This window comes from Opisthorchis viverrini (genome assembly GCF_000715545.1).
Source record: "Opisthorchis viverrini unplaced genomic scaffold opera_v5_247, whole genome shotgun sequence".
Lineage (NCBI taxonomy): Eukaryota > Metazoa > Platyhelminthes > Trematoda > Opisthorchiida > Opisthorchiidae > Opisthorchis > Opisthorchis viverrini.
Genome location: NW_008751901.1, coordinates 500,488 through 515,438, shown reverse-complemented (window position 1 = coordinate 515,438; position 14,951 = coordinate 500,488). Strand labels below are relative to the sequence as shown.

The window sequence follows — 14,951 nt, the reverse complement described above, 5'->3', positions numbered from 1 at the left end:
TCTGCGTATTTTCTCCCGTTTCTCGTCGTTTTTTGACAAGTTTGTTCCTCATGAACCTACGATAACCAACGGCTGCGTTGTTCATGCATTATTTTGGAGGGGACGCATCTTGGTGGCAGTCTCTAAGCGGAAACGTGCATTGATTGTAGCCTTGTAATCGTCTGATAACTGGTTTCGGAAGCTCTTCCGGTGCACGTGCCATTGATTCTCAAATTCAAGGCGGCCGCACATTTTGTAACTGATTTTATGACCAACCCCCAGAATTTTTGGGATTTCCTGGTTTTTGGGCTTCCGTGCAGTGTGGCTGTAATACCGGTGAAAGAACAAAGGCCTTCGCTGTGGAGTTAGTTATTAGGACATGCCGACTGACCGGTTACAGACCATTGGACAGGGAAGCAAAACTGTCATTTGCATCTGAGTTACAAAACTGGACGTCCATCTCCTCCTGAACGCGTCATCTTAAACTTTCCTGGATATTCATTGACTCCAATCATTCATCGCTTAAATCCAAGCAAATGTTACAGAGCGTCTGCACAAGTTCCGCAACAGATCTCCCCTTTTCAAACAATGCAATGCGAAATTCCACGAACAACACACACTACTCGCGTGCCTCCCCATCAGTTGTATCACCGTTACACCGGTAGTGAGAAACTGAGAGCCTCCCATCAGTTGTATCACCGTTACACCGGTAGTGAGAAACGATACTGAGAGCCTTACCCTTGTACACCCTGGAGCCTGAGTGTTAAGATGTACAGTGCTTCCCTCTTCGGTGAGTTCAGTTAGGTAAGAGAACTGTGAGGATGCAGCCAACTACTGCGCCATCACACCCATTCAATCTGTGGATATCCGAGCCTGTAAAGTGAGACTTTATATCACTAATCTCGGTGCCTGACCAGCCTTCTGCGAGTATCACAATGTGCGCCTCCACCTAGTTTTTTTTACAGATGTTACAGGCTTTTACGTCTGCAGACTGCGGTTGCATCGGCCTAGTTTTTACCAGCGCGACCTCCGATCCACGGCCAAGTTCGTTTTCTGGCTCCTTGATTTCATGTTGTTGCCTGATATACAGACCGATTATCTGGTGACCCTCCCAACCAATAATTTCATCACTGTTTCCCAAGAACGGATTTGTGCTGCCTCAATGAGAGTGGTCTGTGGCGCCTGAGTATCGCCATTTCCTATCTTCTCCGGCGTTCGCCGCGACTATCTTTCTGCACAGTGCCACCAGAAAACAAGCAGTCCCATTTCTGATTATTTTGGTAATTCTGACATTGGAGTCCTGATTACTTTGAACGCTTATAGTCTCTATACTTTCTTGTTGAGCATCCTCGTGCTGCTAAGCATTAGAAAATAAGGTCGCGCCAACGATTCAGTCTAACTTGTGACAGTCGGATTGGCTGAGAATCCGGGTGTGCCTGACCATCGGCAGGCTGACCAGGGCCGGAGCGGTGGGAAATGGTTACACGCCACGTGTCCCTCAATTGGCTCCTTCGGCATTCTTGTGTCAGTCTCAATTCTTTGCCATTTTGTGCTGTGCCTCGTGGTAAAATTATGCGAGTTCCTCCCTTCCACCTGAGTGGATACACCGTTGGCCCGCATGCCTGTCTTTCTTCTCCATTAGCAACATTTGCCTCAACAATGGCAAGCCGCTTTGTTTAATTGGGAAGGAAAATTTAAACTCTCGACAACACAGTCAAACGGTGAATTGTGTTCCACTACAAGTAGCGCACTGGTCATACGTCTTTGTTTAGAGCTTCCCGCCCTGACTGAAACAGCTGATCCGGGCGCAATCTAAATCGCACACCTCCTCTAAATGCATTTTGCCTCAGAAGAGAAGAACTTTTCGACAAGGTGATTCTTAAACATGGTGCACAAAAATAGTAGGGAACGGAACTTGTTTGCACCCATGTGTCGTCGCTTGGCGTGAGAAGACTCACGCAGGCCAAACCAAAAAGGCAGAGCCGTTCATCCACATTTGATTAGATGAAACATGTGGACAGCGGTTTGTGCCCCTGGCATTTGACTCGCGCGTTGTTAGAGTGAAAATGCTTTCATTTAGGTTAGGCGTAATCCAGCTTTTTGTGTATTTACACGCCCTCTGAACATCCATACTACGTGGTAACAGAGTGCCAACGGGAGTGTAATATTTTTGGGAAGCACTGTCCAATTTTGGTGACTAGCTACGACCTTGTTCACAGACGGACCCCTGCAAATTCAGCCACATTTAAACTGAGACCAGCGCAGAGTATGTTAGCTGTATCAGAGGTGTGGTGTCAGAAAAAAGGACTGGAAGTTAGTATAATTTCTCAGGAAGACGAAACTGTGGGATTAGAGTGTATGGTTGACGACCTAAAATGATGAAAATTTTGAAGGCAGAAATGTGCATGAGGATCTTGTCTGCAACAAAACATTGAGATTTGCATAATAGAACTACAGTTTAACAACCGAAGTGGAAACATTGATAATCGGTTTACCGAAGAATGTACTTGTATCATGCAGTCGAACTGTAGTCTATGTCCGAGTTGCGCACATCCGTCCAAAAGAATTCTCCATTGAAAACGACCTCAACAAATGTTGTCTTCCTTTCAGAAAACACCTGGGGAAGTGTTCGCATGCGGTAGCCGGGAAGGCAGTTGTGAAAGGCATTTACCCACCAAAAATGATTGATACAGAAAAACATTTCGTAGTTGGCTTGCAAATCTGCCAAAAATTGCGATGAACAAAATGAAGTGGTTTGAATGATACTGTAAACTGTCTAACTAGAGCCATGTGGGCGCCGATAACATGAACAAAATTACAACAATGGTAATATTAGTATTACCAATGTTTCTTCCCAACTGGTGGGTGGCCTATCGTCAAACATGATTGTAATGGTACACTCAGAATAAAAGCACGACTGGCGGGGTTTCTGGGTAGCGTTTATTGCGCAAAAAAGGACAGCGTCATAAGGAGTGGTTATTATCCGATGTAGACGTTAGAGTTTCAAGGTGGCGAGCGAAAACAAAATGAAGGAGGGCAAAACAAGAGGCATCTCGCCTGACGCACTATAAGAGAACTGAAAAGCCTAACTCCAAAAACAAGTTAGTTTCTGTTCAAGGTGAGTAACTGTGGAATAAAGATGGTTAGCTGTTACTGTGTGAATTTTGAAAAGAGAAGCTTTAGGCCCCGAGAATGTGAAGGTATCATCCTTTGGAGTGTACTGTCCGAGTACGGGTGGCGGTCGTGTAAAAAATTAGAGCAGTGATAAAAGACTACACTCGAAGGATTGCATTCCCCCTACCGCTTCTACCTGCCTTCGGAAAAATGTTTGTGCTGCATCAAGAGTCTGTCACCGCAACTATACCCCTACTACTCTTGACCGTACCCCCTGGTCCGCTTGTTTAATTACCGGCAAATACGGACAAACTCTTCACTCGGTCCCGGCCACCACCAAAACGTGTCCATTCGAGTCCGCTTAACTTCTCGTTCGAATTTAACCATTTTGGTGAACTCTCAGCCCGCGCTATCTACACATTTAATAATTTTCCGTAAAGTTCGCGTTCCGGCTTGTGTGCTATCATCAACTTACTCTTCCAATGAACCTTTCCCCACAACTCCATCATAGCAGAAGCAGCAGTGGGTCTCTATAGTTTCACTGTATATTGTGATTATGATATTCCTGCTACACTTCATCCGCATGTTAATCCCTCTACCTCATCATCTCCCATTACGCTTTTCGTGACAATGGCCGGGAGGCCTCAGCGGTGGCCTTGAATTCAAGTTCAAATTGATCGCCTGGATTAGGCCAACCATGCCGATCCACAAAATTCGTTGTTCTGGTTCCTGCTTTTCTACAATTTTTAGTTTTTTGTCATTTGTCAGGAAGGATGCTTCTTATTTTTCTCTCCTTCATTTTGTTTTCGGTCGCCACCTTGAAACCCTAACGTCCACATCGGATAATAACCACTCATTATGACACTATCCTTTTTTCGCGCAATAAACGCTACCCAGAAACCCCGCCAGTCGTGCTTTTATTCTGAGTGTACCATTACAATCATGTTTGACGATAGGCCACCCACCAGTTGGGAAGAAACATTGGTAATACTAATATTACCATTGTTGTAATTTTGTTCATGTTATCGGCGCCCACATGGCTCTAGTTAGACAGTTTACAGTATCATTCAAACCACTTCATTTTGTTCATCGCAATTTTTGGCAGATTTGCAAGCAAATTCCCAATCTAACTTGAGTTTACGCGGGCTTTATAGGCGTGATTATTGTCTAAGTCGTTTTTCGATTATTTGCAGATCAAATACGTCAGAAACTACGTAAACTGATCAGCTTTTACACAAAACTTCACATTGCTTTAATAGAGACAATGCTTCCATCAACCGGAGCCGTTAAAACACTAGTTTTGCGCGCGTAGTGGCAGTTAGTCTCAGAATGGAGCCTGAATATATGCGTTGAGCTTTGAAAAACCGGTGGCCCCTGAGGCGGCATTTTGCGTGTATTTTTAAAGCCTCTGTTAGCATTCGTTCTCTTCTATCAGTGAAGTTTTCGATTCGTTTGTGGATTGCTCGACGTGCATGCCACAAACAGGGCAGCCTCAGGTCCGAAACGCAGGCGTCTGAGCAAAGTTGCTTCCATTTCAGTCTCTCATTCCTTCCTTGCAGAGGGCGGATTATGATCTGTCATGCGGAATGAGTATATTTTGGGGGACGGTTTGCGTTTAGTGAGCGTTGTCAACCGTGCAGTCTTCTTCATCGTCACGGACAGGGGTTGCGGAATAGGCAAACGAACTATATGGGGAGCTCCAAAAGCCTCCGTACACAAAGCGGTGTCCGTCGTGGGCCTTTTCTCTATGTCTACTTAATTTCGTGACCAACGAGATAACAAGACAAACGCTGAATTGTCTTCTGAACCCGGTTTCCAAATATGCTACTCCAAAAATTTTGTCGATCTGGAGGATGAGGACATCGTTCTCACCTTCGAAGAGGAGGAAATGTCGCAGGTACCTTTGGATGAACTAACCAAAATCTTCGCGTTCTTTAGTGTGCACTTTGAGCACACAAGTCGTCAGTTTACAATAATGATGTTTATTCCAAATTGGTGTTTGGCATACCGGCGTGATCATAAAGTTGAGGTCAGAATGAAGCCTGCGTTTGCTCGTAGTTGCAATTAACGGAACAAGTGGGCAATAGGGTACTGTCAAGAGAAGGAAGGGGTTATTTGTGGGTGTGCCATCAAACTGAGTGTGGAGGTGCCGTGCCAATGTACTCAGCTACAGGCACGCGCAAGTGCCCAGCAATTACCATAGGTAGCCTCGGCAGTGGGAATCGAGTGCAATTATGAGTATGAGTAGCCGTCTTTGGCCGTTGGACTGGGCTACTGTGCAAAGCTGAGTCCTCATACTCAGCGTCGCACATAGATACAGACTTAGCAATTAAGATAGGTAGCCAAGGTTGGCGATGTCGACCATAGTTACGAGCAATATGGGCCGTTGTTGGCCGTTAGATTAGGATATCACGCATGGTTGGGGCCTCATTTTTATCGGCCCGCATTGGTACTGGCCCGACATTTACTATAGGTAGAAGACAATCGGAGCGCGCAGAGCTGTGTCTATGAGGGGCCATCGCTGGCTTTTAGGTTGGGATACCGTGCACAGCTGAAGCCTAATAATCGGCGTTGCTCATAGGCACTGTCCTAGCAGTTTCACAAAATGGCCAAGGTAGTCAACAGGGAGTAAAGTTTAGTGTGCCGTTGGTCGCCGTTGGACTAGGTTTGTGCGTATAGCTTGAGCCTCACATTCGTCGGCTCACATTAACATCCAGTAGCCTGAGTGAGCAACAGTCTTCTCACAAGGTCACCAAATGTTATCGACTCCTCCCACCCTACAGAGAAATCCGGATCTCCAGAATTGCGCAAGCAGAGATAAGAGGTTAATTTTGTAACGTTTGGTTGTGACCATGCCTTTTTCTTGGATTTTGTACATAACAAGTAGCGTTCATCGCCCACAGGTTTGGAGGCTGCGCCGTTCGGTGCTCCGGCCTCCCTGATTGCTTTAAAGTTTGACCTTTAAAATAGACCAGATAAGCATAGAGTCAAGGTCGATTTCTAGAGGCATGGATTAAATTCAGTGGAAGAGTTCACTTAACCAATCCCAGCAGATTCCACATGCAGGAGTGATCACCATGGTGGTGTGTAAAGTACGGGGAAGTTGTTGCACAAATGTAGTGCTAGCATTACACGTGCTCCAAGAGTGGTGTGGTCTCTGTACCCGTTTGGGTGGATGGCACCCTGGGCTACTGCGCCACAATTATTTGTGAGGGTATGGGCCAGGACTGGCATGCGCTCGCCGGTTCGTATTCTCCTCAGCTTGGAGGATTGTTGTCGCCATCCCGGCAATTTAAACGCATTTGAAGAGATGGTGGTAACATTCAGGGTCGGAACTTCGCTCTACTTCTTTGTTTGGTAGTTGAGGTTTGCCAATATTAGCACCGAAATTTGTTCTGTCCGGCGTGTTTATGTAATAGATAAGATATAAATGGTTCCCGACCGTAAAAATGGGTTCAGTGGATGAGGCCGCAACCCAGCCGGATTTAGTCTAAAGATCCAGCGTGAGCCAAAGTAATTTGTAGTACTGAAGTGGAAAACGCCATTGAGGATAGTAGGCGAGAGCATGAATGTGGTAACAAAGGTTGCAGCTCGACCGTCTGAGTGTGGTGATAATAGTGACGAAGGCGTGTGCTTGTGTATATTTGCATATTTAGCTCGCCGACATCAATACCAGCGTGGGACATCTATTGATGAGCAACACAGCCTGTGGACGCTAAAGTGTTCAATTAGTTATCGGGTTTACGCCAAATGGCCCTAGTGTTAGTGATATTCATTCGTGCTTGATACTTCGTTCACCTCTTCATGGCGTAGGAGTAAACCAACGTTTACACCGCTAATCTTCAAGCGTGATTTCCAGATCTAAACTCTCCTTCCATCACTGACTACACTTTTATGAAGGTAGCGTCTGATGTGCGCAATTCCTTATACTAAGAAATAGTTTTACGATCATTATCTTGCTCATCACTTTGTGTGAACGCACCGTTTACCAACTACATTCAGCGTTGAGCTGAGACGTCGCTCGAGGTGATTCTTATTTACCCACCGAGTTCGGTGTTCACTAGCAAGGTAAGATGAAATTATTTTATCCTCACTGTGCTGTATATTTTTACTGCACGCAACGATCCGTATTGCAACATCTGGGGTCCCATTAGTCTCATGGGGATCATGTTCATCTTGTGTGTTGAGGGCCAGGTTGCGCGTCACTCTGAGTATTCCCAGTATTATCCGAGCACCGTAGCAGTGTATACAGGTTACTTGCGAGTACTTTTCACCTTGCTCGTAAGACTGAAATTTCACTTACTCAGAGATGCTTCGCCGATAGTTTTCGTGAAATTTCCTGGCACTACAACTCTCCCCGGGAAGATTAACCGACCGAAGTTCCAAAATCCAGGAACCAGGGAGTTGAATAGCCAGCGAACGCGTAAAAAATGGGCTTGTGAGCTGTTTCGCCTGGAATAACGGGCTTCGAGGGGGTAATAGTGGCGAAATAATGCCGTCAGTTATGGGTCTAAATAATAAGTGGGGGGCGCGACATCACAAAGTGTTCTTGATTTACACGACGACCCCTCGGAGAACCCGTGATGTAGTTCGATCACAGAAAGAGCACCAGTAACTGATATGAGCTGACGATTTTCGGATGGTGATATCACTTGGGTGTGTTGGAAGAGTCGGAAAATGACCGATGGGACCCCTTTGTCGGATCTGGAGACCGAGTCAGATGCGGTCCAGAATAAAGTTCCAGATCTTATTCTTTGACCGCCTGCAGAACCCAGGGTGTTTTGTGCTGGCATCTCGGTTGTCTGGGCTGATACTGTCTAGTTGGCCTTGCCCAAAAAAGCCAGGTGGAGGAACAAACATTCTACTGCGTGTTAATTTAGAATTTGCTAACGATGATGAGCTGGAACAACGGAGTGCATGGAATCGCTGATAAATCTTGCCAACTCCCGATGGTTGAACGCCAGCCGATTGTAAAAAATCTAAATCGAGACATTCCGACCTAACACAAGCATGTTAGACTGCGTGAAAACATCAGTTAGCAACACAGTCAAAAGTCGACTGAATTCAGAACCGATAATATTTTGACTAGCAATCCTATTTTTTCCCAGCTAGTGGGCGGCATTTCGTCAGGCAAGATCATAATGGCACACTCAGAATAAAAGCACGACTGGCGGGGTTTCTGGGTAGCGTTTATTGCGCAAAAAAGGACAGCGTCATAAGGAGTGGTTATTATCCGATGTAGACGTTAGAGTTTCAAGGTGGCGAGCGAAAACAAAATGAAGGAGGGCAAAACAAGAGGCATCTCGCCTGACGCACTATAAGAGAACTGAAAAGCCTAACTCCAAAAACAAGTTAGTTTCTGTTCAAGGTGAGTAACTGTGGAATAAAGATGGTTAGCTGTTACTGTGTGAATTTTGAAAAGAGAAGCTTTAGGCCCCGAGAATGTGAAGGTATCATCCTTTGGAGTGTACTGTCCGAGTACGGGTGGCGGTCGTGTAAAAAATTAGAGCAGTGATAAAAGACTACACTCGAAGGATTGCATTCCCCCTACCGCTTCTACCTGCCTTCGGAAAAATGTTTGTGCTGCATCAAGAGTCTGTCACCGCAACTATACCCCTACTACTCTTGACCGTACCCCCTGGTCCGCTTGTTTAATTACCGGCAAATACGGACAAACTCTTCACTCGGTCCCGGCCACCACCAAAACGTGTCCATTCGAGTCCGCTTAACTTCTCGTTCGAATTTAACCATTTTGGTGAACTCTCAGCCCGCGCTATCTACACATTTAATAATTTTCCGTAAAGTTCGCGTTCCGGCTTGTGTGCTATCATCAACTTACTCTTCCAATGAACCTTTCCCCACAACTCCATCATAGCAGAAGCAGCAGTGGGTCTCTATAGTTTCACTGTATATTGTGATTATGATATTCCTGCTACACTTCATCCGCATGTTAATCCCTCTACCTCATCATCTCCCATTACGCTTTTCGTGACAATGGCCGGGAGGCCTCAGCGGTGGCCTTGAATTCAAGTTCAAATTGATCGCCTGGATTAGGCCAACCATGCCGATCCACAAAATTCGTTGTTCTGGTTCCTGCTTTTCTACAATTTTTAGTTTTTTGTCATTTGTCAGGAAGGATGCTTCTTATTTTTCTCTCCTTCATTTTGTTTTCGGTCGCCACCTTGAAACCCTAACGTCCACATCGGATAATAACCACTCATTATGACACTATCCTTTTTTCGCGCAATAAACGCTACCCAGAAACCCCGCCAGTCGTGCTTTTATTCTGAGTGTACCATTACAATCATGTTTGACGATAGGCCACCCACCAGTTGGGAAGAAACATTGGTAATACTAATATTACCATTGTTGTAATTTTGTTCATGTTATCGGCGCCCACATGGCTCTAGTTAGACAGTTTACAGTATCATTCAAACCACTTCATTTTGTTCATCGCAATTTTTGGCAGATTTGCAAGCCAACTACGAAATGTTTTTCTGTATCAATCATTTTTGGTGGGTAAATGCCTTTCACAACTGCCTTCCCGGCTACCGCATGCGAACACTTCCCCAGGTGTTTTCTGAAAGGAAGACAACATTTGTTGAGGTCGTTTTCAATGGAGAATTCTTTTGGACGGATGTGCGCAACTCGGACATAGACTACAGTTCGACTGCATGATACAAGTACATTCTTCGGTAAACCGATTATCAATGTTTCCACTTCGGTTGTTAAACTGTAGTTCTATTATGCAAATCTCAATGTTTTGTTGCAGACAAGATCCTCATGCACATTTCTGCCTTCAAAATTTTCATCATTTTAGGTCGTCAACCATACACTCTAATCCCACAGTTTCGTCTTCCTGAGAAATTATACTAACTTCCAGTCCTTTTTTCTGACACCACACCTCTGATACAGCTAACATACTCTGCGCTGGTCTCAGTTTAAATGTGGCTGAATTTGCAGGGGTCCGTCTGTGAACAAGGTCGTAGCTAGTCACCAAAATTGGACAGTGCTTCCCAAAAATATTACACTCCCGTTGGCACTCTGTTACCACGTAGTATGGATGTTCAGAGGGCGTGTAAATACACAAAAAGCTGGATTACGCCTAACCTAAATGAAAGCATTTTCACTCTAACAACGCGCGAGTCAAATGCCAGGGGCACAAACCGCTGTCCACATGTTTCATCTAATCAAATGTGGATGAACGGCTCTGCCTTTTTGGTTTGGCCTGCGTGAGTCTTCTCACGCCAAGCGACGACACATGGGTGCAAACAAGTTCCGTTCCCTACTATTTTTGTGCACCATGTTTAAGAATCACCTTGTCGAAAAGTTCTTCTCTTCTGAGGCAAAATGCATTTAGAGGAGGTGTGCGATTTAGATTGCGCCCGGATCAGCTGTTTCAGTCAGGGCGGGAAGCTCTAAACAAAGACGTATGACCAGTGCGCTACTTGTAGTGGAACACAATTCACCGTTTGACTGTGTTGTCGAGAGTTTAAATTTTCCTTCCCAATTAAACAAAGCGGCTTGCCATTGTTGAGGCAAATGTTGCTAATGGAGAAGAAAGACAGGCATGCGGGCCAACGGTGTATCCACTCAGGTGGAAGGGAGGAACTCGCATAATTTTACCACGAGGCACAGCACAAAATGGCAAAGAATTGAGACTGACACAAGAATGCCGAAGGAGCCAATTGAGGGACACGTGGCGTGTAACCATTTCCCACCGCTCCGGCCCTGGTCAGCCTGCCGATGGTCAGGCACACCCGGATTCTCAGCCAATCCGACTGTCACAAGTTAGACTGAATCGTTGGCGCGACCTTATTTTCTAATGCTTAGCAGCACGAGGATGCTCAACAAGAAAGTATAGAGACTATAAGCGTTCAAAGTAATCAGGACTCCAATGTCAGAATTACCAAAATAATCAGAAATGGGACTGCTTGTTTTCTGGTGGCACTGTGCAGAAAGATAGTCGCGGCGAACGCCGGAGAAGATAGGAAATGGCGATACTCAGGCGCCACAGACCACTCTCATTGAGGCAGCACAAATCCGTTCTTGGGAAACAGTGATGAAATTATTGGTTGGGAGGGTCACCAGATAATCGGTCTGTATATCAGGCAACAACATGAAATCAAGGAGCCAGAAAACGAACTTGGCCGTGGATCGGAGGTCGCGCTGGTAAAAACTAGGCCGATGCAACCGCAGTCTGCAGACGTAAAAGCCTGTAACATCTGTAAAAAAAACTAGGTGGAGGCGCACATTGTGATACTCGCAGAAGGCTGGTCAGGCACCGAGATTAGTGATATAAAGTCTCACTTTACAGGCTCGGATATCCACAGATTGAATGGGTGTGATGGCGCAGTAGTTGGCTGCATCCTCACAGTTCTCTTACCTAACTGAACTCACCGAAGAGGGAAGCACTGTACATCTTAACACTCAGGCTCCAGGGTGTACAAGGGTAAGGCTCTCAGTATCGTTTCTCACTACCGGTGTAACGGTGATACAACTGATGGGGAGGCACGCGAGTAGTGTGTGTTGTTCGTGGAATTTCGCATTGCGTCTTTTGAAAAGGGGAGATCTGTTGCGGAACTTGTGCAGACGCTCTGTAACATTTGCTTGGATTTAAGCGATGAATGATTGGAGTCAATGAATATCCAGGAAAGTTTAAGATGACGCGTTCAGGAGGAGATGGACGTCCAGTTTTGTAACTCAGATGCAAATGACAGTTTTGCTTCCCTGTCCAATGGTCTGTAACCGGTCAGTCGGCATTTCCTAATAACTAACTCCACAGCGAAGGCCTTTGTTCTTTCACCGGTATTACAGCCACACTGCACGGAAGCCCAAAAACCAGGAAATCCCAAAAATTCTGGGGGTTGGTCATAAAATCAGTTACAAAATGTGCGGCCGCCTTGAATTTGAGAATCAATGGCACGTGCACCGGAAGAGCTTCCGAAACCAGTTATCAGACGATTACAAGGCTACAATCAATGCACGTTTCCGCTTAGAGACTGCCACCAAGATGCGTCCCCTCCAAAATAATGCATGAACAACGCAGCCGTTGGTTATCGTAGGTTCATGAGGAACAAACTTGTCAAAAAACGACGAGAAACGGGAGAAAATACGCAGAATGGTTATTCGATTCAGGGCCGGCAGGGACATAAAGGAGAGCTGTAAAATATTCCGTTTCGTCTCTCAACCACGCCCTCTCACCCACTCGTTCCATTAACTGCCAATACGACAAACTCTCCATCTAACCCCAGCAGACTCCATGCCACATTCATTCCAACCTATTGAACTGTTCCCTCGAATTTAACCACCTCTGTGTTTCTGTGCTTCTCACAAAATTCAATAACTTTCTATACAGTTTTTAGTCCGGCTTGCGTGTTGCCATCAGCTCACTCTTCCAATGACCGATTTTACCTGACTCAAAAACAGCGACACCGATGAGTCTCTGCAGTTTTGCTGTACACCGTGTTTCTGTGATTCATGCTAACCCTATCCGTTTTGCTAATACCTCCACTTACATTTTTTGTGACCTTGACCTGAGTCTCTGCAGTTTTGCTGTACACCGTGTCTCTGTGATTCATGTTAACACCTATCCGTATTGCTAGTCCCTCCACTTACATTTTTTGTGACCTTGAACTTGAGTCCAACAGTTCAGGGCCACGAGGCCTTAACGGTGGTTCTAGGCTTTAGTTCAACATGACCGTCTGGCTGACGCCAGCTCTGCTGCTTCATCTGATCTGATGATCTGGTACCTCATTTTTTACCTTCACGTTTTTACTGTCATGTGTCAGACAAGAAAACGCTTGTTTAGCACTCTCCACTTTGTTTCTTTGCCCGCCATCTTCAAATCTTAACGATCTGATCTTGCTCCATATTCCGTCCAATAACGCACGGCAACTGTGCCTCCCTCCTTTGCCGGTTGATCATGCTTACTTCGTATATTGCCCACCATCAATGATGCTGTCCCTTTTCCTAACCTGCTGTGCCCACAATCCCCGCCAGTCATGCTTTTATTTGACTGTAACCTTACTTCGTATATTGCCCACCATCAATGATGCTGTCCCTTTTCCTAACCTGCTGTGCCCACAATCCCCGCCAGTCATGCTTTTATTCTGACTGTAACATTTCTATCATACCTGATGGTATGCCGCACATAACTCGGGAAATAAACATTATCATTATCACTAATGAACAGGAACAAGATAGTGGTGCTGTCGAAATTTTCGACAGCGTCAACTCTGACCTCTACTTCCTTCATGGTCGAGCGCACACAACAAATGTTTTGAACTTTATTACTTCAAACGTTTCTTCTGATGCTGAAGCAGTGATCAGCCTAATGGCCGGTACGTCGAATGTGCTTAGGTAAAACATAAGCACACATCGGAGCACAGGTCCAATGCTTATTTGATGTGGACCAGTCTCTCTCTAGGACCGTGATGAACGTCATCGCTTTTCTTAGTTCTCTATACGCTGTTACCTCCCGATAGAAGGGCATTTAAGCAGTGAGGATAGTGATATATGGTTTCCACACACAAAAGAGGAGGCTGAGTTACCACCAACCAAGCAGACTAACGTGTTAGGTTTCAGGGTTTAGTGACGATCACCCGCAATGAAATTTCAAAGCACATGGTCGGTTTGAATACCCTGATTGGTTACCAGAACGGATTCCGCAGAGTCTGCCCATGTCTAACAAGCCTAATACATTTCATGGATCAAGTGACGAAAAGCATATTATAGGAGGCTCAAATGAGTCACACTACCTGGACGTCGGAAAATAATCCCTTTCTCCAGTTCAAGCTGGAGGATCATAAGGTGGGAGGAAGTGCTTTGAAGGATTAAAGGTTCCGGGAATTCATGAGGGAGGCAGACTTGAAAGGAAAGTTAGGTTCCCCAAATGTCATTGTTCGACCTCTTGTTGTTGGCCTTACGAGTATATAATCGGGTAGTTTGACTGGGCTCTCCGTACTTTGTTTTCGCCGCCAACGCAAAAATTATGGGAATCCATCGACGAGCATTCTGCAATCGGAGTCACAGGAGGTCATCAGATAGACGATGGCCTTCTCAGTCAACACGTCCCTGCCGCGCTAAGATTTCTCGAGGATGCGTTTGAAGCCCACACAATAGACTGAGTTCTAGATACTCGAAAATTGTGCGTTACTGTTCGCGGCAAACACGGCCAATAAGCGGGGAAAGAAAGCGACAAAACGACTAGAGGGCACCCCATCAAGCGCTCTGGACTGTAATTTCATAAGGATTAAAAATAGTCCCACCACCCTATAAAATAATAATACTTCCACGATCTAAGTCTTCGCAGGTCTGGTCTCTTGCTTCAAAACACAATACGGCCTACCTGCAGAAACACCAACGCCTAGCGACTACTAAAATCATTGGGCTGGAGAAGATGAGCTATTCTGAAATATTTAGAGCACTTAAACAGCTCGTTTGTAGAGAGGAGAAGCAGAGGAGAGCCGATTAGAGCCCTCCGAGTCCTGCGGGGTCCTTCGAGCGTCAACCCCCTGGGGTATTTAGGTTCCAAAGAGGGGTTACCATTTATATATCACCCATGGGCATCCACTGGTAGGAGTCGCAGACAGCACCATGAAAGCAAGCGCCTTCTTTTAACTTCACGGATTTCAAGGATTGATACACAGGATCGAGGCTTTTGCCCAAGTTTCCCGGGTCGGTTTTGTTCTTGTCGATCAGTGGCTGTCATTCACCTGAAAAGCACACGTGAAAAAAGGTGTAGCACTGCTCTTTATGTTCTCAGCGCGGGGCAGTATGCTTGCCAGCGCGAAGATTTGCATAAATAAGTGTCTAATAGTGCTTTAAACTGGGTTCTAAAAGGAGCGTGAACAACC

At 45.6% G+C, this 14,951-nt stretch overlaps 1 protein-coding gene across 1 annotated transcript in view; it reads left to right on the top strand.

Annotated features, from left to right (window-relative positions):
• The window catches only part of T265_08913 (hypothetical protein), a gene marked incomplete at both ends in the record, with an annotated part of 19,215 nt that extends 9,246 nt beyond the window's left edge, over window positions 1-9,969 (top strand). The window contains one exon of the mRNA XM_009174844.1: window positions 9,914-9,969. Within this exon, the coding sequence (XP_009173108.1) occupies window positions 9,914-9,969 (56 nt within the window). The remainder of the gene's footprint in view (window positions 1-9,913) is intronic.
• Between the last annotated feature and the right edge of the window lie 4,982 nt (window positions 9,970-14,951).